General features: G+C 41.5%; 1 protein-coding gene across 1 annotated transcript; it reads left to right on the top strand.

Moving 5' to 3' along the window:
- Window positions 1–463: 463 nt before the first annotated feature.
- On the top strand, window positions 464–7,515 carry LOC311499646 (zinc-binding protein A33-like; the record flags this gene model as incomplete). Its single annotated transcript, XM_084560718.1, has 2 exons — window positions 464–766; window positions 5,392–7,515. 2 exons carry the CDS (start codon window positions 464–466, stop codon window positions 6,466–6,468), a joined length of 1,380 nt encoding a protein of 459 aa, XP_084416844.1. The 3' UTR covers window positions 6,469–7,515.
- Between the last annotated feature and the right edge of the window lie 19,671 nt (window positions 7,516–27,186).

Genomic DNA, 27,186 nt, shown 5'->3' with positions numbered 1-27,186 from the left:
TTTTTTAAGCAGCTCTGTTTATATCAATATACACAAAACACACACTGAAGCAACTCACTCCACAATGAAACACCTTTGGACTGAAACACTCCTGACTGACAGGTCAAAGTTCTACATTTATCAGAACAGTTCAGGTAAAGCTCCGCCCCCTCACCTGATTTACCTGAGACAAACCAGGAAACAGTTTATTATTGTGTGAGACTAAAGAGAGACACAGACGATCAGATTCACCTTCAGACCAAACTAACACCTTCCTCTGAGTGAGTCCAGCTACAGGAGAGAAAAGTGGAAAACTACAACACTGCTGCTTCAAGCTGCTGACTCTCCACACACTGAAGGTGAGTTTGACCAAAAACAGGACTCAAAGTCAAAGGAAGCTTCAGGGAAGTTAGTAGAAGATGGAGGAGAGCCATGACTGACTGGACTTTGTGTCTGCTGTGTTTCAGCTTCACTCAGAGACTAAATGGCTTCCAGATTAGAGGAGGATCTCTGCTGTCCAGTCTGTCAGGAGGTCTTCAGAGATCCTGTTATTCTGTCATGTAGCCACAGCTTCTGTAAAGTCTGTCTGAAGAACTGGTGGAGAGAGAAACCAACACACCAGTGTCCAGTTTGTAAGAGAAGATCTTCAAGAGATGATCCACCTTCAAACTTGGTGTTGAGGAACCTGTGTGAGTCCTTCTTACAGGAGAGAGATCAGAGATCTTCAGAGTCTCTCTGCAGTCTGCACTCTGAGAAACTCAGACTCTTCTGTCTGGACCATCAGCAGCCAGTGTGTCTCGTCTGCAGAGATTCAGAAAAACACTCCAAACACACAATCAGACCCATCGACGAAGCTGCACGACAGCACAAGAAGAACCTTCAGGAAACTCTGGAGCCCTTAAAGGAGAAGTTAAAGGTTTGTGAACAAGTTAAAGTGAAGTTTGATGAAACAGAAAAACACATCAAGGTCCAGGCCCAACACACAGAGGCAGATTAAGGAGCAGTTCAAGAAGCTTCACCAGTTTCTAGACGAGGAAGAGGAGGCCAGGATGGCTGCACTGAGGGAGGAAGAGGAGCAGAAGAGTCAGATGATGAAGGAGAAGATGGAGACTCTGAGCAGAGAGATAGCAGCTCTTTCAGACACAGTCAGAGCCACAGAGGAGGAGCTGAGAGCTGAAGACGTCTCATTCCTCAACAACTACAAGGCTGCAGTGGAAAGAGTCCAGCGCTGCCTCCTGCTGGATGATCCACAGCTGCCCTCAGGAGCTCTGATAGACCAGGCCAAACATCTGGGCAACCTGACCTTCAACATCTGGAACAACACGAAGGACATGGTCTCCTACACTCCTGTCATTCTGGATCCAAACACTGCTCATCCAAAACTGATCCTGTCTGAAGATCTGACCAGTGTGAGACGAGGAGATGAACAACATCTTCCTGATAATCCAGAGAGGTTTAATTCTTACTGTTATGTCCTGGGCTCTGAGGGCTTTAACTCAGGGACTCACAGCTGGGATGTTGAGGTTGGAGATAACCCATGGTGGATACTGGGTGTGTTAGCAGAGTCTGTCCAGAGGAAGGGACGAATACCATCTGGATTGTGGAGAATAAGGTTCTATGAAGGTAAATACTCAACATGGTCACCACCAGATCCTTTCACTGTTCTCTCAGTAGAGAAGAAGCTCCAGAGGATCAGAGTGAATCTGGACTGGAACAGAGGAAATCTGTCGTTCTCTGATCTTGATACTAACAAACACATACACACCATCACACACACTTTCACTGAGAGGATGTTTCCATTCATTTTAACTGGGGATAAACTCCCTGTGAAGATATTACCAGTGAATCACATCAGTTAGAGATAAACATTATGATTATAAATGTGTATTGGGCTGTAACAACTAATCAATGTCAGTGATCATATAAATTGTAGTGTTGTCGTCATGGAGTTGGGTCAGTACGTCACTGCAACCAATGAAAACACTTTTAATATCTGGTGGTGGAAGTAGATCATTGTGTTTAGAGTTTAAGACACGTTGAAGCTAGAGATGATAACTTTCTTTATACAAGGACCTGAAGCAAGCAGTTGATGTGAGGAAACCCACCAACATCTCAGAACTGAAGTGGTTCTGTTCTGAGGAATGGGCTAAAGACGACTGATCAGCAGTTACCAGAAACATTTAGTTACAAGAGGTCACAGCAGATACTGGAAACAAGGAGGCTCTGATATGTAATATTGGCTCATTGGGTTCTATCTTTGTCTACTTTATGGACTTGTGTGAAAATCTGTTGATGTTCATGGACATCAACAGACGTTTTTTTTTTAAGCAGCTCTGTTTATATCAATATACACAAAACACACACAGAAGCAACTCAGTCCACAATAAAACACCTTTGGACTGAAACACTCCCCTGACTAACAGGTCCAACAACATGTGTAGCTCCGCCCCCTCACGTGATTCACCTGAGACAAACCAGGAAACAGTTTATTATTGTGTGAGACTAAAGAGAGACACAGACGATTTTTAAATCTAAAATTTCAGAGAGTCGGTTAGCATCTAGCATTTAGCATTTAGCATCAGCCGTTCTGGACCGAGGGCTGCTGTTTACTGAAGAGACAACGAATGTGAGAGGAGAAGAAGAAGAAGCCTCAACAAACAGTCTGTTTATCTGCTGCAGATCGTCTGACATTCATTATTCCGTCTCCCTGAACTTTAAATAATATAATAAATAAAATAATAAACCCAACATTTCATTATTTACCTTATCAGCATTTGTGTGTCTTTACTGAACGTTGGTGTGATTTTAATAAATTAAACTCACATTCTTAACAAACCATAGCTTGAAGGAGACTCATTTTCACCATCTTATAGTTTTTAAAAGTTTTAGCATTATTTATTTGTAAAGTTTTATTCCACCACCATTCTGTATATACAGAATGTCTTTATATTTCTCAAAATATTTTTTGAACCGTTGTTATTATTTGTATATATTTTTCAAATTAGTACTTGTGGGTTTTTTTCCCCTGTGGTAATTTTTCCCTTTTTTGCCAAATTCCCACACTACTGTGACAAGGTAATTTTCCATACGTGGGATCAATAAACATGTTTTATGTCTTATGTCTTTTTTCATTATTACCAACACAATAAAGATTAAAATATGTTTGTGTTACATTCAGTTTTATTATTTTTATTTTATTTTGTCGCTAAAAAAAAAAATCTACAAATCCTCTAAATACACCTGGACTGTGGTGTGTATGCATATAACCAAGAACTACAGAATATTAATGTTCAACATACATATATTGTTAATACACAGACATCTGTATACAGTTATTCTCCTGGAGGTTTATTTATCTGATATCTTTATACGACAGCTCAGTTTGTTGTATTACTATTATTTAAAATCTCATTCTTCTTCCAACAAGTGGTTGCTTTGTAGGATGATGTTTGATGAAGGGATGAGGTTCTGATGCTGGAATGATGCAGTGTTGTTTCATCTCATTTAAACCAAACTATTCTACTTTGGTCTCACCTGTCCACTCTTTGTTGAGGAGGCTGCAAACACTGAGCGAGCTACCGAAAGTCCTGAGCAAAGAATCTGAGAGTGCGGCGGATAAAGCTGCATCCTTGGGAGATAAATATTAAAGAAATCAATCAGTTTGTGTCCTCAAAGAGCCGGAAACATCACAGTCACACTATTACATGAACCCAGAAATGGATCGAGGATTCAAACCTGCTTCTTTTCTGGGAGAAACTTAAAAATGGAGTCTGGTGGTAAATTGGCATCCTGTATCTTACAAGAGCAACATTCATGACAGAAATCAAGCTGTCGGCCTCAAAATGAGCCAAATATGATGAATTCTCCAACAATACTTGATCAAAACCAGCTGGCAAACACTAACAGAATCTGTTTTAGAGGAAAAAATATTTATAAAAACCTTTCCTAAAGAGCTGAGACTGGGTTTGGAGAACAGCTGTGTTTTGCAGTCTGCAGTGTTTAATGAAATGGTGGCAGACAAACAAAAAAATGAGCAGAATCAGATAATATTTATCTATAAAGTTAATTTCAATGCCGAATTATAGTCCATCTGTTCAGAGGTGTTTCCAATCAATGTAATGAGACTCAGGTGTTGTTGTCTTTGATGGACCAATGAATTCTGAATTCTACCAGTGAACTCTAAAAGAAAATGTCAGGACATCTTGTCCATGAGCTGAATGTGAAGAGAAACTGGGTCATGCAGCAAGACAATGAGAACCAAGAACACAAGTGGTTCTACAAAAGAACGGTTAAAGAAGAACAAGATGAATGTTTAGTAATGGCCAAGTCAAAGTCCTGACCTTAATCCAATAGAAATGTTGTGGAAGGACCTGAAGCAAGCAGTTGATGTGAGGAAACCCACCAACATCTCAGAACTGAAGTGGTTCTGTTCTGAGGAATGGGCTAAAATTCATCCAAGCTGCTGTAGACCACTGATCAGCAGTTACCAAAAACATTTAGTTACAAGGAGGTCACAGCAGATACTGGAGATAAGGAGGACATGATATGTAATATTGGCTGATTTTAGTCTAATGTTTCTGTTCAGTGTGTTTTATTGGGTTCTAGCTTTGTCTACTTTCAGGACTTGTGTGAAAATCTGTTGATGTTCATGGACATCAACAGATTTTTTAAGCAGCTCTGTTTATATCAATATACACAAAACACACACTGAAGCAACTCACTCCATAATAAAACACTTTTGGACTGAAACACTCCCCTGACTAACAGGTCCAACAACATGTGTAGCTCCGCCCCCTCACCTGATTCACCTGAGACAAACCAGGAAACAGTTTATTATTGTGTGAGACTAAAGAGAGACACAGACGATCAGATTCACCTTCAGACCAAACTAACACCTTCCTCTGAGTGAGTCCAGCTACAGGAGAGAAAAGTGGAAAACTACAACACTGCTGCTTCAAGCTGCTGACTCTCCACACACTGAAGGTGAGTTTGACCAAAAACAGGACTCAAAGTCAAAGGAAGCTTCAGGGAAGTTAGTAGAAGATGGAGGAGAGCCATGACTGACTGTACTTTGTGTCTGCTGTGTTTCAGCTTTACTCAAGAGACTAAATGGCTTCCAGATTAGAGGAGGACCTCTGCTGTCCGGTCTGTCAGGACGTCTTCAGAGATCCTGTTATTCTGTCATGTAGCCACAGCTTCTGTAAAGTCTGTCTGAAGAACTGGTGGAGACAGAAACCAACACACCAGTGTCCAGTTTGTAAGAGAAGATCTTCAAAGGAACATCCACCTTTAAACTTGGCCTTGAGGAACCTGTGTGAGTCTTTCTTACAGGAGAGAGATCAGAGATCTTCAGAGTCTCGCTGCAGTCTGCACTCTGAGAAACTCAGATTCTTCTGTCTGAACCATCAGCAGCCAGTGTGTCTCGTCTGCAGAGATTCAGAAAAACACTCCAACCACAGATTCAGTCCCATCGAAGAAGCTGCACGACAGCACAAGAAGAACCTTCAGGAAACTCTGGAGCCCTTAAAGGAGAAGTTAAAGGTTTGTGAACGAGTTAAAGTGAAGTTTAATGAAACAGAAAAACACATCAAGGTCCAGGCCCAACACACAGAGAGGCAGATTAAGGAGCAGTTCAAGAAGCTTCACCAGTTTCTAGACGAGGAAGAGAAGGCCAGGATGGCTGCACTGAGGGAGGAAGAGGAGCAGAAGAGTCAGATGATGAAGGAGAAGATGGAGACTCTGAGCAGAGAGATAGCAGCTCTTTCAGACACAGTCAGAGCCACAGAGGAGGAGCTGAGAGCTGAAGACGTCTCATTCCTGAACAACTACAAGGCTGCAGTGGAAAGAGTCCAGCGCTGCCTCCTGCTGGATGATCCACAGCTGCCCTCAGGAGCTCTGATAGACCAGGCCAAACATCTGGGAAACCTGACCTTCAACATCTGGAACAACATGAAGGACATGGTCTCCTACACTCCTGTCATTCTGGATCCAAACACTGCTCATCCAGAACTGATCCTGTCTGAAGATCTGACCAGTGTGAGACTAGGAGATAAACAACATCTTCCTGATAATCCAGAGAGGTTTGATCATCACTGGTCTGTCCTGGGCTCTGAGGGCTTTAACTCAGGGACTCACAGCTGGGATGTTGAGGTTGGAGATAACATAGACTGGGCATTGGGTGTGGTAGCAGAGTCTGACCAGAGGAAGGGATACATACGATCTGGATTGTGGGGAATAAGGTTCTTTTTAAGTAGATACTCAACATGGTCACCACCAGATCATCTCACTTATCTCTCAGTAGAGAAGAAGCTCCAGAGGATCAGAGTGAATCTGGACTGGAACATAGGAAATCTGTCGTTCTCTGATCTTGATACTAACAAACACATACACACCTTCAGACACACTTTCACTGAGAGAATGTTTCCATTCCTTAACACTGTGGATAATAAACTCCCTGTGAAGATATTACCAGTGAATCAGATCAGTTAGAGATAAACATTATGATTATAAATGTGTATTGGGCTGTAACAACTAATCATTGTCAGTGATCATATAAATTGTAGTTTTGTCGTCATGGTGTTGGGTCAGTACGTCACTGCAACCAATGAAAACACATTTAATATCTGGTGGTGGAAGTAGATCATTGTGTTTAGAGTTTGAGACACGTTGAAGCTAGAGATGATAACTTTCTTTATACAAGGACCTGAAGCAAACAGTTGATGTGAGGAAACCCACCAACATCTCAGAACTGAAGTGGTTCTGTTCTGAGGAATGGACTAAAGACGACTGATCAGCAGTTACCAGAAATGTTCAGTTGATTTCTTGACTCAAAGCTTAATTTCTGTAATGACTATGTCATCGTATCAGAAGGAGAGTCACAGTGGACGATGGTGGAAATAAAAAATGTTCTTGCACAGCTCAGGTTTAACTTTAATGATCAGAATGAAGAACCTTTCTTTAATTAAAACCAGCATTAGCAGTTTATTTTTAAATCTAAAATTTCACAGAGTTGGTTAGCATTTAGCATTTAGCATCTGGCATCAGTCGTTCTGGACCGAGGGCTGCTGTTCACTGAAGTGACACAAAATGTGAGAGGAGGAGAAGAAGAAGCCTCAACAAACAGTCTGTTTATCTGCTGCAGATCGTCTGACATTCATCATTTCGTCTCCCTGAACTTTAAATAATATAATAAATAAAATAATAAACCCAACATTTAATTATTTACCTTATCAGCATTTGTGTGTCTTTACTGAACGTTGGTGTGATTTTAATAAATTAAACTCACATTCTTAACAAACCATAGCTTTAAGGAGACTCATTTCACCACCTTATACTTTTTTAAAAGTTTTTAGCAATTATTTATTTGTAAAGTTTTATTCCACCACTCCACTGTATATACAGAATGTCTTTATATTCCTCTATATATTTTTCGAAGCATTGTTATTATTTGTATATATTTTTTTTTGCCAAATTCCCGCGCTACTGTGACAAGGTAATTTCCCATACGTGGCATCAATAAACATGTTTTATGTCTTATTTATTTTTTTCATTATTACCAACACAATACAGATTAAAATATGTTTGTGTGACATTCAGTTTTATTATTTTTATTTCATTTTATTGCTAAAAAAAGCCACAAATCCTCTAAATACACCTGGACTGTGGTGTGTATGCATATAACCAAAAACTACAGAATATTTAAGTTCATCACACATATATTTTTAATACACAGACATCTGTAAATAATTATTTTATTATATATTTTTTGCATCAGTGCATAGCTGCTGTTGAGTTAATATTATTCCAACATGCACTGCTGGTGCACGGCTTAAATGACGATTAATAATATATTATAAAAGTGTCCTTCTAGCAGCTGATCTCAGAGTTTTACCTGATTAAATAAAGGAAATAAAAGACAAGAATCATAAAGTTTTTACTCTCCGTGGATGTTTGGACGTCATAAAATGTTAATAAGTTAGATTTATTTTCCTCTACAGGGAGATACAGCTGCTCCTGGAGGTTTATTTATCTGATATCTTTATACGACAGCTCAGTTTGTTGTATTACTATTATTTAAAATCTCATTCTTCTTCTGACAAGTGGTTTCTTTGTAATTTTAACTGAACAAAACTGTTACTGTAAGAAAAATATGAAAAATATAACTGCTTTGTTTTCATGAAGGAATACAGGACGAGGATTAGAACTTTTTACCAGCTAATTAAATCTGATTCACGTTGTGGGTTCAGATTTAAGTTGCGGTTGCGTGTGCAGAAGAATCTGAAGACTTGACGTCGGTCTGACTCTGATCAAACAGAGCTTTTCTCTGTGAGGCTGCATGGAGACGATGAGCAGACGAGTGGCTCCATCTAAAGGTCAGAATACAGAAACACAGTTCTGCTCTGAAGTTTGACTGTTTATGACTGAACCACTACAGAGTTAGAAGTTTAAAGCAGAAAAGTGTTGACTGAAGACAAATGAGAATGAGAGAAATTAACAAAACTGGGACGGTGATTGAATAACTATCTGTCTTTAAATTCACTTATAAACCAGTCTGTCAATTCATTCAATTAGTCGATTTAAAAGGGAGTGAATTTTTCTGCAGTCACTTATTTTACATGATACACTTTTAATTAATTGACTTTGCTTTGTTAAAAATCAGTTTTCACCTCAAAAGTAAAGAAAATTATTCAATTCTTAAAAGCTACAAAAGAGGAAAACATCCAAGTAAGTGAATGTGTTTGAGAGGAACTGTAAATCATTTGTCTGGTAACGACATCCTGAACTAAACCACTGATCCACACACAAGGTTTGTTCATGAGGCAGACTCTGTTGAACTTGTGACGCATCTGACAGATTTAAATGAAACTAAAGACAAAACGAGAGGTATGGATGCAGAACAGCTCCTCCTCTGAACAGCTGACAGAGAGGAACAAGAGTCCAGGACTGAATATTTGAATATTTAAATTTAAGTTAAGAGAAGATTTGTCACATGTGCAGTTATACAATGAACTGTACAGTGCACAGTGAAATGTATTTTTGTACCTGCAGCCAGTAGTAAAAATTACAAAGCCAGTAATTACACATAGTACACAAAGTAAACAATATATAAATGTATAGCTGAGAAAAATAGAAAACAGAAACTTGAATCTAATCTCAAAGTTGTCAGCCTTAGAAAAGCAAAGCTAAAGTATATATATTAAATGAAACTGTCATTCATAAAGAATGTGTACAACTCACAGCACATCATATTTAAAATAGTAAACCTCAGTTAGCATGTTAGCATGCTAACGTATCAAGTTTAGTGAACAGTCTTTAGTAAACTAACACACACTCTTTACTGAATCACTTGTTAGCATTCATACTGCTAGCTTGGTAACATGCTAACAGAGAAAATAGGGCTAGAAAACTGACTAAATGACTCTGTGTCATCCAAAGGAGAGGACACAAAGAGGAGAAAGGAGAATTTAATAAAAACTGACAAAGTAGGAAACAAAAGGAGCTGCTGGAGGAAAGACACAACATGGAAAATTAAAACCAAGACAAGAACATGAGGAACTAAACAGTGAGACAAACAAGAGCAACATTACAGACGATATGACAGAAGGCAAAGGGAAAAGTAGGGTTATATATATATGTATATATATATATATATATACACCTGGGCAGAGGAGCTAACGAGACACAGGTGAAACTAATGAGGGCAGAGCCACAAGGAGAATCAATAGGCGTGTTCGACTTCATGCAGATCTGTGAAGATCTGACTTGACGTGATGCATGCTGGGTTGAACAAGTTCATTTTAACCAATCATATTCGAGGTCTATGAGCATGAACAACCCAGCATTCATTACGTCAAGTCTGATCTGCACAGATCTGCATGAAGTTGAACAAGCCTAATCACTCAAAGGAGGGAAGAAACACAGACAGGAAGTAAAGAAACACCGAAGAACTTTACAAAATAAAAGCAGGTAACACAAGAAAAATCAAACAGAAAATACTTATTAGTGTACCAGTGTCCTTCCTTCCTTCATTCCTTCCTTAGCTTAGCTTTTCGTCCATTCATTCCCTCTCTTTCCTTCCCCTTCCTTTCTTCCTTCTTTTGTTCCTTCCTTCCTCCTCCCTTCCTTCGTTTTTCGTTCCTTCCTTCATTCCTTCGTTCCTTATTTTGTAGACCCACTTGTGTTCTTGGACGCGTTGTCTTGATGTACGACCCATTTTTCTTCCTTTGTTCTTTCGTTTGTTCGTTCCTTCATCGTTCCTTCCGTCCTTCTTTCCTTCCTTCGTTCTCTTTGTCGTTCTCTTTGTTTACTTTCAGGACTTGTGTGAAAACCTTCGCTAACATGAAGAATTTGCTAAGTAGTTTCCTGGAAGTGGCTAATGCTAACACGTCATTGTTTTTGTAGTGCACCCAAATGGTGTCACCACATTTATGTGAATTTAGTGAATGGGAAAAAAAAATGATTTCCTTCTTTTTTTATTTTTAAGGGTCGAGTAAATTCCCCTGTTTGTGTTAATCACATTTTATTTACATATCTTGTGAGATAGTGGAAAAAAAGGGATGCAAGCGGAACCTTTGTGGCCGGAGATGTTGCGGTTCGGGTGGTCTTAGGTGTGTATTTCCGCCCACATCTCAGATGCGACCTGTACGCAAGAGTGAATGCTCCGCGTCTTCATTACCGCTGCATTATATCTGTTCCAACAGAACTATAGGCCTATTTGATACGTGGTCAAACACTGTGGGACCCGTAACATTTTGGTGGACATACGTGTACATACAGGGGCTTTAATTATATATATTCAGAACGTGACTTCATCATAGAAACTTTGATTGGAAGAAAAAGAGATCTAACGCAACGTGTTGGAAGATTTGGTTGAACCGGCAAATTTACACCCGGATGTGGTTCTCCAAAATGGCCGCTCCAGGTGGCTGCTGTGTCTTTATGTTTATTTGGTGTCTGCAGGAAGCTTCTGCCTCTTGTCATCTGATCTGATTATGTCATTGTCTTGACTTCCCAGGATCTCTAAAATGACGCACTCATGGAAAACAGTCGAACCAAAACTTCCCTTGAATTCTTCTTCTGCATCTTTAAAAAAGCAAGCTGTAAAAAGTGAGAAGAAGACGACGAGGGATCACTGAAACTGATCTCGTCATCGGTCGGAGGTTTTACCCACCGTCTCATTTTGCATTCAGCAGCACGATGCTCCTGTCTGCCTTCCAAATGGGAATCTGCGAGAGAAATCCCTTTAAGTCGGAAAACCCTGAGAAGTGATTGTGGGCGCGGCGGCTCGTTGCGGCGACCAGCTGCTGTGTCAGACTTCCAAATCGAGTCTTAATGTTCGAAAGCCTGAGAGTGGGTTTTCTGCCAGAGAGAGTAAAGCTGCTGTAAAGCCGTCCGCCTCGGCTCTCGTCGCCACGCTAAGCTGCTGCGACCATATGTGCAGAACCCACAAACTAAACATGAAGATGGAGGTTTGACATCAGCAGCGCCGGAGCTGTCTGTACCCTGAGTCACCTGGAAAAGCTTTGATCAGACTGGAGGACAGTCAACAGGAAGACAAACAAGTTCACACTACTTTTACATTTATGTATTCAATAAAATGAGCCAATATTACATATCAGAGGCTCCTTGTTTCCAGTATCTGCTGTGACCTCCTTGTAACTAAATGTTTCTGGTAACTGCTGATCAGTGGTCTACAGCAGCTTGGAGGAATTTTAGCCCATTCCTCAGAACAGAACCACTTCAGTTCTGAGATGTTGGTGGGTTTCCTCACATCAACTGCTTGCTTCAGGTCCTTCCACAACATTTCTATTGGATTAAGGTCAGGACTTTGACTTGGCCGTTCCTAAACATTCATCTTGTTCTTCTTTAACCGTTCTTTTGTAGAACCACTTCTGTTCTTGGTTCTCGTTGTCTTGATGCATGACCCAGTTGCTTTCCTCTTCTCTTTCCTGACGGGTTCCTCCATATGAGCTGGGTTCTGCTCAAGGTTTCTTCCTGTTAAAAGGGAGTTTTTCCTGCCATCGTCGCCTTCAGGTTGCTCTGGGGGTTTCAGGCCGGGTTTTGTAAGGCGTCTTGAGACGATTTGTATTGTTATTGACACTATATAAATAAAATTGAATTGAATTGAATTCCTTCCTGTCCTTCTTTCCTTCTTTCTTTCCTTCCTTCCTTCCTTCCTTCCTTCTTTCCTTCATTCATTCATTCCTTCCTTCCTTCCTTCCTTCCTTCACTTTCCTTCATTCATTCCTTCCATCCTTCCTTCCTTCCTTTGCGATGTTTCCTTCCTTCACTTTCCTTTCTTCCTTCCTTCACTTTCCTTCCTTCCTTCCCTCACATTCCTTCCTTCCTTCCTTCCTTCCTTCGTGTTCCTTCCTTCCTTCTTTCACTTTCTTTCTTTCCTTCCTTCCTTCACTTTCCTTCCTTCCTTCCTTCCTTCCTTTGTCGTTCTCTTTGTCTACTTTCAGGACTTGTGTGAAAACCTGCTCATGTTTAGATTAAATCTTATGCAGAAAATAAAACATTATATTTTGTTGTGGCTGATCCATGTAGGTCTTTTTGGATTTCCTGATAAAACTGTTCCACAGCTGGTTGGCCAAATGTCAGACAGAGAGGATATACATCTCTGGTGGGTCGTCCAGTTTTGGGTTTGAATCCTCCACTTCGGTATTATGCATTTGTGAGCTTTGGAGTCAATGTATTAAATACTAGCAGAGGCAGCGAGCGATGCATTGCTCCCTCGGCACAAGGATCAGCCAAGGAAAACATCCAGTCGTGGGTGGTGTCGCCTCGCGGGTCTGAAGCGAGGATATTTGTGTCGATGAGTGGACCGTGTGGTCTGAATCTGGGTCTGAGTCCAGGAGTTTCCTCGTGAGTCATCGTCACGTATTTTTCTCTGGTCAAGAGGAGTCAGATAGAAGAGCAGATGTTCAACCGAGTTTATTTATGAAATTATGACAAATAAAATCTACAGGAGATTATAAAAGCTTTAGTTGAAACCCTTAAAAGATCTAAAGAGATGCTAAATTAGTGCAAGCCGTTAAATGTTATTGTGTAATTGCTGGGTAATCTGTTATATGCCTTTAAAACCCAATTACGGATTAGGTATCCCTTTTTGTCTTTACTTAATTTAAGGTTTAACTTGGATTTGAGTATTTTCTTATAATTTAGGTCTTCTGAAGACCACTACCTGGAAGTAGGCTAATGCTAACATGTCACTGGAATGGTTCAATTCAATCTATAAGGCGTCATAGTTACAATTATTATTAGATGATCTGTTTTAGAGTTAACTTGTAGACACCAGAAACAGATCATCAGCTGTAGTGATGGTCATTTACACTCTGTGTGTTGAGGCACTAGATGGCAGCAAGCTTCCACCTGTAGCCTCACGTTGAATATAAATATACAAACTCTCTCTTCAGTCCTCTTTATCTCTCGTAATATTTGTCTCAGCTTGAAAAGAAAAAAGAAGAATAAGTTAGATTTTAAAATTTAGATTTTATGTTCTGAATGTTCTTAGAGCAGCAGGTGAATATGCTGCAGCTAAACCGAGAGGTTTATAGAGAAAAGGGAGGAGGAAGAGGAGGTCAACAATGGTCCAGTGAAGGAGGAGAAACAGAGTCAGGGTCCAGGACCAAGGATCGTTGGTTCTGACCCGTGTGGTTCTGGTTCTGATAGAAAAGAGTCAGAACACTGATGGAAGCTCCTACAATGGACACATCAGAGCTGGACCAGGAGACACAGAGGAAGAAGGTGGTTCTGGTCTGATGATTCTTAACCTGGAGAACACATGGAACCAGGATGCATTATGGGTAGAAGACAAGCTGGAGGAGACAGTGTGGTGCTTTGGTCCTTGTTCTCCTGGGAGACCTTCGGCTCGTAGCTCCTACCTCAGCATCGCTGCAGATGTCTGCTCTTTCATGGAGACAGGATTCACTCATCTCAGATGGATGACATAACTGCTCCTCTAAAGTGAAGCCAAAGCAAGTAGAGCTCCCCCTGGTGTCTGGCTGCAGTATAGGTCATAAGCTCCACCCCCTCCATGTTAGTGGGCGGGACTTGGCCCAAACTAAAACACTAAAATACACGTCAAATAAATGTTTTTAAAGGGTGGTTTCAGTCATTTTAGGTAGTTAATATAATGTTGATGAATGTTCAAGTTGGATAAGGTTCGTTTTAGTTATTTGACGCTACAGAAACAGGATGTGACATAATGGCGACCACCAGTTGCCATGCCAACCGCTCCGTAAAGTGGTCCTGTGGGACCGTGAGAGTTGTAAAAACAATCTTACAGTCCAGTGTATAATCCAACATCTCCTTGTAACTGGTGGAGGTAGAGCAGAGCGTAGTATTAATTAAATGAAAACACGAGTGAGTCTGGAGAAAGTGTGGGAGGGGCATCAATATCACGGCTCCACGTGGCTCTGCCCTCAGACCGTACTGATCAGACTCTGGCTCCAAACTTACAAGATGGCGCCGCCCGTATCCCTGGGAAAATAGCATCAGTTTGACCAATGAGAGGAAGTGGAGACGTATTGTCCATATTTATATACAGTCTATGGTTCGATCCAGCATCTGTTGGACGTTCTGGATAAACTTCATTAACTTCATAACTTAAAGCATCATATTAATAATTTTAAGTCTTAATAAGTTTAAATCACGTTGTTGAAACCTGTTGCCTGAATCTTTTAAGAACATTTATCTGGTTCCGTTTGTGGCTGATTTCTTTTACTTAAATTATTGCATTTCACTATTTAACTGAACATTTTGTGTTTTGCAGCAACAATCTGAGAGAGTCTCCTCTCCATGAGCCTCTTTATTTTTTGTGCAGCAGAGAAGGAAAAGATTCCGATGTCCATTATTCCACCATGATGTAATGAAGTCAGCTCCGTTCATGTGTGTGTTATTACTTCTGCCCTGTTGTCTACAGCGAAGCAGCTCAGCCAGCGACCGACTCTCTTTGACGCCGTCTCTTTGGTTGAGTTCAGTCTTGGAGGCCTGCAACCGCCACGCCAACCCCCCCGCCCTCTGACGTCAAACCTAGACCGACCGGTCCGATGTGAATGTACACGAAGAGGACCGCAGACAAAACACAAGGCTCACCCCTAACACGTCTTTCACCGTTCGTCCTCCTCCGTCCTCCTGACGCCAGAGTCTCCGTCTCCTTCACACAACCTGATATTAGCACTGAAAAAGACAAAGTAGGACGGAGAATGGGCGGTTGGGCACGACGCTGTCCGATCATGCATCTCGTGACACCCCTTTCAAAAATGTGTTTTCCTTGGCGTCTCCTGCCCAGCGACGTCATAGCAAGTCGTAAAACACGAAAAGCTACGGATGAAGCTACGGCAAGAATTTATTAAATGCAGGCTGACAAAGCAGAGGCAAAATGTCAAAGGAATGGGTTTATAAGCATCAAGTTGAGCAGGACACAGTGCCAACAACACAAATCAGCAAATTCACTCATTCACTACAAAGATCACATCAGGGTTTTACGAATGAAATGGCTTCAGAGAAGAATAATGTGGTTTAAATGTCCAAAACAAGGCTAATCGTGCGAGCAACAAAGTTTACAACGCTTCATATCGTCGGCTTCCACTGATAATGTGTTGTAGCTTGTCACTCTCTCACTGCTAGCCTGGATGTAGCATCAGCCTCAAGATTAATTTAAAACTCACCAATGATTCCAGTTGTGTCATTTTATTCCTTAAACTCCTCGTTGTTCGTGTTCATGAGTTTGTTCTTGAAGTTAAGCAGAGAAGAGACTTGTTAAATAATGAACAACTGTACAACAGTTCTTCATAGCCTCCCAGCTAATAGTAGCGCTTCCTAGCTTCCTAGCCTTCCAGCTAATAGTAGCGCTTCCTAGCTTCCTAGCCTTCCAGCTAATAGTTGCTCTTCCTAGCTTCCTAGCCTCACAGCTAATAGTAGTTCATCCTAGCTTCCTAGCATCCCAATTAATAGTTGCTCTTCCTGTTTCCTGGTCTCTTGCGCAGGTGCAGAGTGTATGCACCAACTGGTCATTGGCTGTAGTCTTTGTGGTGCGTTCAGGTACTACATTTTTGGTCCAGACACAGGAGACATCACAGTGGTCCTTCATTGCCGGTAGTTCTTTGCGGTTGGTTTGTTGTGTCCAGCCCTGTAGACAGAGCTAGGCTAGCTGTTTCCCCTGGTTTCCTGCTGTTATGCTAAGTTAAGCTATGTTAACAACTGTTGGCCCTGAATCATCTGGAGCTGTATTTCTTTTTGCGAACACTGCGTCTACGAATCGCCAGGGTGTCTCATGTATTCAAGCCTGCGTCACGTGGTCGCAGATGTCAGAAAATCCTCGGCTGGACCATTTCTTCGCACGGCTGGATGTGTTCTTGGCTGTTTTCACATGGCGGCCCCCCTACCCAAACACCTGAGCGTCCCCGAGCTGCAGTAACTCAACTCAGAGGACGTTTAACAGCCGTCTCAAAGTCACAGTAAAAGGATTGAAAGTTAACCTGGTGAAGTTTGCCTGATCTAACTCTGTGTTTTAACTATTTTTTTTTCTGTCTGTACAGCTGATGTCTTCATCCAGCTGCTGCACCTCCTCCCTCCTGCTTCACAAATTTAACAAGTCGGACATGAGCGACCGGTGGAAACGGTGTAACGGCCCTCAGAGGACCCTGTTGTCAGCAGCGGCAGGGTGGGTGGTCCATGCACATTTCTGCAATATGGCTGATGAACGATGGAAGATGTCTGCAGATGAGTCTGACCCGAGGGCCGCTGGAGAGTTTTAACGTGAAAGATGTTCTTAAACTTTTCGTTTTAGAGTTTTAAATGATGTTTATATATAACGTGGATAAATCACCGTTTTCATAATAATCATCATCTGGTTCTGTGATTAGTGATGATGAGTCACGATAGACCAGAGAGGAGGAGCAACCCGGACAGTCATATGGTCTGAGAAGTACTACCATACTACTGTGACACATCAGTCCTGAAATATAACTAACGTACTACTGCAATGCTTCTGAAAAGGCTAACGCTAGCTGAGGAACAGTCCATATCCTGTCAGTTAACAACTTGACCAAACATCCTGTGTAACAGAGAGAAGGAGGCTGAACATCAACTATTTGGTAACGTTATTAGACCTTTAGCTGCTAGATTATCCCATCTAACAACACGCTGTGGAGTACCTATTAAATGCCATTGATGGTGCTGAGGTGCTGCCTGTTTTTATACAGGCTATACATATCTGCAGCTCAAGGTATGTAGCACATGATCTGTCTGTTCTCAGCATATGTATTCAGGTCATTACTTTCCTCAAACATACGGCCTGTGGACCAAAACCGGCCCACCAGAGGGTCCAATCTGGTCCATGGGATGAATTTGCAGAAAGTGTGAAGATTACATAGAAGATATTTTTCAGTAAAACTGGCACCCATTCCTAATTTGTCCACAAAGAGTTTGGCTGTTTCTGAAACCCAGAAAATTTTAGGTTGCTCATAAAATGTTTTGTAAAAGGATCAGTAAATGTTAACACTGCCACAATGCACTTGCACGTCTTAGCACTAAAACAAAGAGTTCGGGGGCTTTATGTTGCCCCCCTAACTAAAGTCAGTGTCCACTTGACTCTCATCACATAACAGTCGAATTTAAAAATTCATAACCCGTGCAATCCCTACTTTAGGATTTGGGTCCATGCATCGTACTGTAAATCCTGTCTCGTCTCAATCCATTGCTGAGATATTTGTCGGACCACCTGGACGGAAATTTTGCCAGAACTGGTTCTTAGAATATTTGTTCAGTTCCTGCATTTGGTGGAAGAAATCAGGGCGGCGTTGGGGATCCAACATTTAACAAACAAGTGTCAGCAGCTGAATGCAGAAAACCTTCTGATGATGTTCACTTACTGCACTGCGACCTTCCCAGTTTCTAATTTATTGTTTTGAGACGGCAGCTGTGCGTTTAATTCCTGGTCACACCAGACAGCCGTGACGTCCACCCACCGGTCCGGCGTTTAGTTTCCGTCCTGCTGATTTATGGGATGATCGGCGCCGTGTTTCTGGGATTCACTCGCCCCGTTTAAAACCACCGACATGCAACGTCAGATCACGGCATCCACGATCCTCATCTGCTGTTGATCAGTCGTCTCTTTGAATTTTTAATGTCGGACCTGCTGGCCGCCGCCCTGCAGAGCCTCAAGGAGTCGGGTTCGATGGGACTGTGGTTGTAAACGGCTTCAGGCTGCATCTGTGAAGATATATATAAAAAGAAGAGTTAAAAAAGCCTACAGTAGCAGGAGGTGTTCTGCATAAAATCAGTTGTTTTTCGAGTCCTTTATTATCAGAAACGCTGTGATAGAAAATCATTTTGTATACGTATTTGTCTATTAACGGTGTGTCATGAAACCACATGGAGCCTTAAAGAGACCTGTGATTAGTTGATTAAAGGCAGTTTTCCATCAGCAGACAGGACAGTAACGTTAGAGGAGAACAAAGAGCGACATACAGTACTCGACTTTTATTTCTGCTAACGAGCGCTACTGTAGCGCTTTGCTGCAGGTCAGGAATTTTTATTGTTTTTCCAGACTTTTAGATCAGGGTGTCGATATGTTCATGGCCGAGGAGAGCAGCGTTTGACCGGAATCACTTTGAATGGATAGACAGAAGAAGAACTATCTGGGTGATGTAAGTGATAAACTATCCAAACCAAATATTTTCACTATTAAATAATCAGCATGATTCACCAGACGGGAGCTCTGTACGATGGTTTGTAGCTCTTCCTAGCATCCCAGCTAATGTTAGCTCTTCTTAGCTTCCTAGCTAATAATAACTCATCCTAGCCTCCCAGCTAATAGTAGCTCTTTCTAGCTTCCCATCTAATAGTAGCTCTTCCTAGCTTCCAAGCTAATAGTAGGTCTTCCTAGCTTCTCAGCTAATAATAGCTCCTCCTAGCCTACCAGCTAATAGTAGCTTTTCCTAGCTTCTCGTCTAATAGTAGCTCTTCTTAGCTTCACAGCTAATAGTAGCTCTTCCTAGCTTCCTAGCTAATAGTAGCTCTTTCTAGCGTCCTAGCTTCCCAGCTAACAGTAGCCCAGCTCATCTCCCATCTGTGCTGTAGCTAAATTAAATAACAATAATGTTTGTGTGAAAGTTTAGACTCAAGATTATTTACAAACTCACCAACTATTCCAGTTGTTTCACTTTTGTTCCTTTTTGCTCCCGTTCATGAAGAAAAACAGTGTTCGTTCCTGATGCTAAGGACAGAAAAGACTTGTTCAGTAATATAAAGCTGCTGCTACTAAAAAGGCTTCAGTAAATATGTTTTTAGCGCAAATAAATACACATACATTTAATTTTTTCAACCAGCTCTAGTAAAAATGCTGGAAACACAACGTTAGCGGCTCGAACTAAAAGCTTCAGAAAACAAACAGCCGGTGTTAAACTGGAGCTCCGGGACTCTGTGTACATGAAGAAAGTCATAAAGAAAAACCTGTGACATCTGTTTCCTTCCTCTGGTGAGCCTGAGAGGTCACACCGGGGTCATGAGCATCCTCAGAGGTCACACGGAGGGGAAACCCTGCAAAACCAGTCCGATGGTAGAAACCTAAAAACCATGTAAAACATGTTTGATCTGCTGGAATGAAGCTGTTCTATCTGAGCGTGTCTGCTCCACGTGGGGTGAACATCAGGTGATGAGAAACATGGAGGTAGAAAAACAAGATGAACCAAGATGGAATCAATGTGGACAGAGACGATGGAGACGTGGAGACATCTTGGTGGTCTTCTAAGACATTCATGACTGGACATTAACATGGAGGAGATACTTCTTCTTTTTCTTCTATTCACTGGTACAAAAACATAAATACTGAAATTAAACGTCTATTCTGAAATGACGTAGTTTAACTCAGTTATTATCAGAATCAGAATTTGGTAACATCTGGATTTCATTATGGGACGTGTTTCAACCGATACAAAGAAAAAAAAAACTCTGAATCAACTGGATAGTCCTCCGACCAATCAGAGACATTTCTACCTGTCACCACATTAAGCCCCGCCCCTTTGCTGGAGCAGAATCAGTTCCCAATGGAGAGACTCCAGGCCAACTTTCCTACCCACTGGGTTTGGTCGGGCTTCCAAGTTAGAGCAAACCTACATGTCATGAATTGTTGTTTTACTGGAAATCTTCAACAATAAATACTTAGAAAGGGCCTTTTTTGGAATTATGTTTGACATCAACAAGAAAATAATACAAGATGTTAGTGTTGCTTTTAACATTGTGTAAAAAATGTCAACATGAAACCAGCCGTACAGAAGTACAGTAACGTAACGGGAGTCAGCATGATTTAGAAGAGGCAAGCTCTGTACACTGGTTTGTAGCTCTTCCTAGCCTCCAAGCTAATAATAACTCTTCTTAGTCTCCCAGCTAACAGTAACTCTTCCTAGCTTCCCAGCTAACAGTAACTCTTCCTAGACTACCAGCTAACAGTTGCTCTTCATTATGGGACGTGTTTCCACTGATACAAAGAGAAAAAATGCCTCTGCGTCAACTGGATTGTCCTCCGACCAATCAGAGACATTTTGTTATTACGTTATATCCGTCACCACATTAAGCCCCGCTCCTTTGCTGGAGCAGAATCAGTTCCCAATGGAGAGACTTCAGGCCAAGTTTCCTTCCCAGTGGGTTTGGTCGTGCTCCAGGTTCGATCAAACCTACATATATCATGAAAATCTTCAACAATAAATACTTAGAAAGTGCCTTTTTTGGAATGTTGCTTTAAACATTGTGTAAAAAATAAATTCAGCGTCTGTAGAAACCGGCCGTACAGTAGTACAGTAACGTAACGGGAGTCTGTTTTGGTTTGTGGAGGATATTTCTTGGCACGGTGAGTTATTTAGTGGTCAGCCGACTTCGTCTTCCTCCGCCGGGAGCTTTAAAACACCGGACAGACTGACACCAAGCGGAGAAGACATTTAGCTCTGACCTGTGTGGTCCAGACATGGGACGATGTGGGTGAAAGTTGAGGATCTTAAATGGCTTTGTTGTTTTATCTACAGACAAACCGACCAACCGATCTAACAGATGGAAAATATGCAATTAATAATGATTAATTTCTTATTAACGTCAATCACTGTTTATTGTGAACATGTCAAGACTTTGTCAGATTTCCCAGAGCAGGCCACGCCTTGACTTTGAACCTACTATTTAGTTATGCTGCTTTTGAAAAACACATCAAACGCACAAACATGAAGTTAAACTCAAAAAGAAATACCACGCTGCCACAAAGCTGCTCCATCGCAGCAGCACAGGTAGAGGAGATAAGTGGATCCCACTGTTGTTCACTTCGTCCCCGACCAGCTGCAACATGCCTGGAGTGAATCCGAGCACGGCGGCGGCTCAGCACGCTTCGCTGGACCTTTAAAGAGAAAACCTGTGCAGGTGGAATAAAAGTTTGACGTCCGCACATGAAATATGTCGACATAATTGGCAATCCGCTGCACAAAACACAACAACACCCTGTCTGTGACTACACACAGCACATTATTAGTCACCGAAACCGGACCACACATAACAGTTTATCACATGTCGGCAGCGTGTTGCCTTCAATGACCTGGGGAAAAGCTCCGTCACTTCACTTTTACTGTTAAACCAGAGAACTTCTTTGGGTCAGAAGTACGTCTCCATCGCCCCCTCACCCTTCTTCTTCCTCCTCTTCTTCCTTCTGCTCTAGTATTTTAAAAGTCTGTGTTTTAAAGGCAGAGGTCAAACACTGTGAGAGCCTCTGTTGATGTCTTCTAATCCCAGATCCTCCCATTAGATCTAAAGGAGGATTAACAGATCAGCAGCACAGGTAAAAGATGTGGTGATAGGAAGAGACCGACCTGGTTCTTCTAACGGTCACTTCAGCCTCTTATCTGTGACTCATATATTTGGATAAATGTTTATCGGGTCGAACCTCAGAGCAAAACAACTTGAAACGGCTTAAGATGGTGTCAAAACCTCGGCAGAATGGATTTAATCTTTATTAAAATAAAGAAAAAGTTTTACTATTTGTTGTGATACCAGGTATTAATTTACCCTGAATGAACATATGAGCAGAAAATTCGGATGCACCGAAAATGCACTTTTGGGCAATTTTCGGCCGAAAATGACTGCGGTTGTTGCTTGCATCATCACAACATCCTGTTTCGGCCGTGTTGTTTCAGCCATAAAATTTCGGCCCGAAAATGACCCGAAAGTGCATTTTCGGTTTTTCAACCGAAAATTTTCAGAATTTTATCGCCGAAACAACACACGCAAGCAGCAACCGCAGCAATTTCCGTCTGAAAATGGTCCGAAAGTGCATTTTCGGTTTTCGGCCGAAATTTTTTGGTGCATCCTTAGCAGTTGATCAGCCATCTTGTGTTTCTTCATGTGAGTAAGATCGACGAAAAGGAGGCATCTGTGTTGGATAAGCAAATAATGCCGTAATTGCAATAGTTGTATGTACGTCTGCAGCGTTGGTCAATGGTTTTATGAGAATACATGTCCTACATTTGGTTTAAATTAGTTGCTTTTAGTTAATTTATTTAAAATAGGGATTTTGTGACAAATTTGTTGAAAACATGACGAGATACAACAAAAGATCCAAAGACCTGCAGGACCAATCAGACCGTTTTTTGGGGGCGGGGCTTTACGTAGTGATGGAACGAAGAGTAACAGTGGTCATACTGAGAATATGTGGAGCTGAATTTGTTTACAATGAAATGTCTCTGGTTGGAGGACTAATTAGTTGCATCCAGAGGTTTTTCCGCTGTACATGGACGCCAAACTAGAACAGATTTAATTCAGTATTTATTGTTTTGGCAGTAGTGGCTTCTGTTGGTGAAATTTCATTATAGTTTGGTATGCGCACAAGTGGCTTACTCAGATCAGGCATAACATTATGACCACCTTCTTAATATTGTGCAGTTCTCCCTTATGGTGACTCATGAGAAAATGGACATAGGCCTTCTGAGGGTGTCCTGTGGTGTCTGGCAACACAATGTTGTTAGTGGGGGGGCCTTTGAGGGGAGGGGCCTCTGTGGATCATCCCACAGATACTTGATCAGTTTGGAATATAGTGAATTTGGAGGCCAAGTCAACACCTTGTGCTGTTCTTCATGTTTTTTTTTGAGTTGTTCCTAAAGCATCTGGAGCTGATTGCTGCCATCAAGGAGTGTCATTGCTATGGGGTGGGGGTGCCTGGTCTGGTCTAGGTGGGTGCTACATGTCTAGGTAACATCCACATAGTCATGCTAACTCCAAAAAACATCAATAAATAGCTGTATGAAGTTCTGTTACACATCGGCCTTATCCAAATCTTTTTGCATTCTAAACCTGTTCCAGAGACTCTTTCCCAACATCATTTTCATGTATGTCGGCCTGATAGAGATCTGTCCCAAGCACGTGGCAGTATCGCCGGCCGCCATCAACAACAACACCGCAAAACATTCACAGTAACACAAAGACGGGAGGAAAGTGTCGGCCAGAAAACCCTGGGTGGTAGCAGTCGACTGTGTTTGAGGTTAAAGGCGACGCTGGAAACACTGATGACAGTCGGATGATTAAGATGGATTTCAGATTGCCCGTAGAACATGAACCCGTTCCCTCGCACCTCGCCGCTTTGTTATGTCTGTCTGTCAACACCCTGCAGCGACAGAAACCATTCATTAGAGATGATATCAGACGGCCAAAGACAAAGGCTTTTTTTTTTTAGCAGGCCGATATCCAGGTAAGATCTGTGGGAACCACCTCAAATCTGTGTCTTTGTGCCAATTGTGGTTAAAGTACAAAGCTTCGCCGCCAGCGTTATCAGACGTGCATGTCGTTTTTTTTTATCCGCAGAAGGAATGCTTTCTGTTTTTGTTGTTTTTAAAGTGTGTTGTGTTATCTGCATTCTGTGGATGTGCTTGGATGGCAAGACAACAGAAATGAAATTCAAGTCGTGTATAAAATATTATCTAATGGTCTTTGTTCAGGTCTTTGTAGCAGTTTAATCTGCAGCAGCCGCAACAGACAATAGGCTGGAAACTGATCATTCAAAATCCCAGACATGCAAACAGTCATTCAGAGACATGTATTGTGGTTATTGTAGTTTCTTTAACCATGTTCTCCTCAAGCAGATGAGAAAACACAATGCATCTCGGTGACTATAAATGCCATCTGGATTAGATTCAAATGTTTAATCGTGATTAATCGCATGATATCCAGATTAAACATAAATTATTCTTATATATATTTTTAAAGATTTAATTGCTACCAGGAAGCTCCCTGCTGAGCACGGAAGTCTCCGCTATCAGCTGCGTGTTTGATCTGGTTGTGAATCTGTTCACGTCGACAGTAAATGCAGATCATTTTCATCTTAGCGAGAGAACCACCCAGGCAGGACTGTAAAGCGGAAATTTATGGTTAAAATCTTGTTTCTTTATGCACTTATGCTCTTTCGTTTCTGCTTACTGTCTTCTTCTGGGATATCTTATCAGTTTTGACGCTACAGGAACGCATCACCACCCACTGCAGTGAATAAACTTATTTACTAAGAGATTCTGCTTGCTTTCCACAGCGTTACTGCTGTGGAGAGATCGGGCATTAGCCAAGATTTGTAGTTATTTATTTTATGTGTGCCATAAACCAAAACCACAACCGTGTCCTTGTAGCGTCAAAATGTCTGCTTCCTCTTCGTTGGCTAGTGTCAGAGCTGCCAAAAAATAAAAAATAAAATAAAAAACAAGAAGACAGCGACGACGACTTCTTCTTCTTGTTTTAGTGGCGGTTGGTTACGGTCAAAGCTGCCAAACATCAACGTAGAGGAATCTTTCCATGACAGATTTCTGTGGAATGTGCAGTATTTGACAATCACAACAACTCACAACTTTCCAAAACATTAGGTACAGGTGTTTATTTAGATAGATTCATATACGGCGTCTCAAACTAAATCAAATCATTTTTCATTAATCATCTGCACGATATGTTTAATTTTCAGGTTTGTCTTCTGTCTCTTCATGTGACTGTACTTCCTGAGCATAAACACACGCTCACTTGCCAAAACATTAGGTACAGATGTCTCTTTGGATAAATGTCAAAATATTCCGAAATAAAACCAGAAAACGTTACAGAACTTCCTGAACACAAGAACCTCTGCACAGGACTGTTAGATTACATTCACCAGTGTACCTAATAAACTGCCAAGTGAGTCTCTAACGTAAATGGGTGAAACAGTAAAAACATAAATCAGTAAAAATCAAAGCTGGTCATAGAAGGCTGCCGTCACCTGAGAAAAAAAAATGAAAAGGGAAGACTCTCTGTCTGACAGGTTAAGCCGTCATAATTGCTACCTGAGTTGTGGTTTGGCCATAATTAGCCAGGGAGGCTAAGGTACAGTGCAAAAAGACTGCAGCTGAGCGTCCACACACAACCAAACAGCGTTCAGTCACGAATCTGTGTGAGGAGTCAACAAAGCAGGGAGATGAAGGGTTTATGGATTAAACTGTGAATCTAACCGTCTTTGAGGTGAAGCCTTTACCTCAGTCATCCAGGTCAGGGTACATCCAAGAAAAACAAAGACGGCGAGACTCGTTGGGTTTCTTCGTCCACCTTCCTCCAATCACAGTCAGTTTCAGGTTGAAAGCATCAGTAGCTACTGAACGTCAGATGTTTCCCATCCACACACAAATCTTAGAAGAGTTTGTTGAGGGAGTAACTTTCATAGAAATAAAACCGCCTTCAAACTCCTTCACATCCCTGCTCTAGGGCAGCGGGGTAAAATTCGTTTTGGTTCAGGGGCCACATACAGGGGCCCAATGTGATCTAAAGCGGGCCGGACCAGTAACATTATAGTATGATAACCTATAAATAACGACAACACCAAACGTTTCCCTTTGTTTTACTGCAAAGAAGAACAAGTACATTATGAAAACTACTACATTTAATTAGATATCCTTTTACAAAACATATGTGTAGTTTTCTGACGTTTAGTTCTGGATGGTTTGTTCTGTTCGCTACTCTGACTCTCACTTTCCTCCCGTCTTTACAGGAGGGTGGGTAAACCAGCTCAAAACTATTCTAAAGTTATCACTCTTTCCATGGGAGGTGAACAGATGACGGGTCTACTGTTAAATTTGGGATGTGTGTACAGCAGCAATTGGTACGGTGGCCCAGAAGGTCAAAACAACTTCCGGAAAGGGTAGGGACATCAGTTTCTGATTGGACAGAACCCAATATAAACCAATGTGATTGGTTGTTTTGCTGCCAGTCAAGAAATGACGCTTTGTGAATGGTCAACTACACGGAAGTGTAGACACTGTGATGAGCTTTGAAAGTAGACAACATGTACTGTCTACATTGTGGAAAGAAGTATGAGTCGTTGACACATTTCTGCATGTCTTGCGAAAAAAGACAAAAAGACAAAAAGACAAGGCATTATTTATAGAGGCCGAGGGGACGCACGACAAGGACGTAGTTACCCCGTCTCCTCAGTCCTAACTCGTTCAACCGACATGTTAATGTCATGATGGGTTGAAAGCATATCAAGAATAACATTATATCTATGTCCTCTTTCAAAATATTCCTCTTTTAAAGCCATCTTGTCCTTCATTCTTACCAACGCAGTTTAAAACTCGTGCACGGACACAACGGAGTAGAAACGTTATTTAAAATTACGTTACACTGTTGGGTTCTGTCCAATCACACTTTCCATAATCTAATGTTGTTGTGTTTTAACCTTCAGGGCCACCGTAACCATAGGCCCCTACTGGCTACCAGGAAATACATGATCACTAAGCTACTTCTAGAAGCACATTAAACTTATTTTTGTCCAGGTGTTGAATTTAATATTAAAATGTATTTTGAATAGATTCTTAGTTCATTAGTGTATGGTACCAAACCATTGGAGCATGTTGGAGCCCATCTGGATCCAGTTCTCAGTGTCTTAACAGTACTCACAGTTCCTGGGATCAGACTGCTGTTAGATATAGTTTGGTAAACCCTCCTTCATCAGTGTCCCATCCATGTTCAGAAGCACCCAGCAGGTTCTCAGCAGCTTGGTGCAGGAAGTGTTTCCCAAGAACAAATCTCCGATACTGCTACTACGAGGAGCTAACTAGCAACAGTCCACAATGTGCTCGTGGTTTAACATCTATTAAGTAGAAAAGGGTCCACTGAGTGTCTAGTCTCTCCAGCAAACAAACACTAAGTCGTTCAGACAGACACGTAACTAAA

The sequence above is a fragment of the Chelon labrosus genome (genome assembly GCF_963514085.1).
Source record: "Chelon labrosus genome assembly, chromosome: 14".
NCBI classification, from domain to species: domain Eukaryota; kingdom Metazoa; phylum Chordata; class Actinopteri; order Mugiliformes; family Mugilidae; genus Chelon; species Chelon labrosus.
Note: the sequence above shows the minus strand (reverse complement) of the source record. Positions and strands in the feature narration are given on the sequence as shown.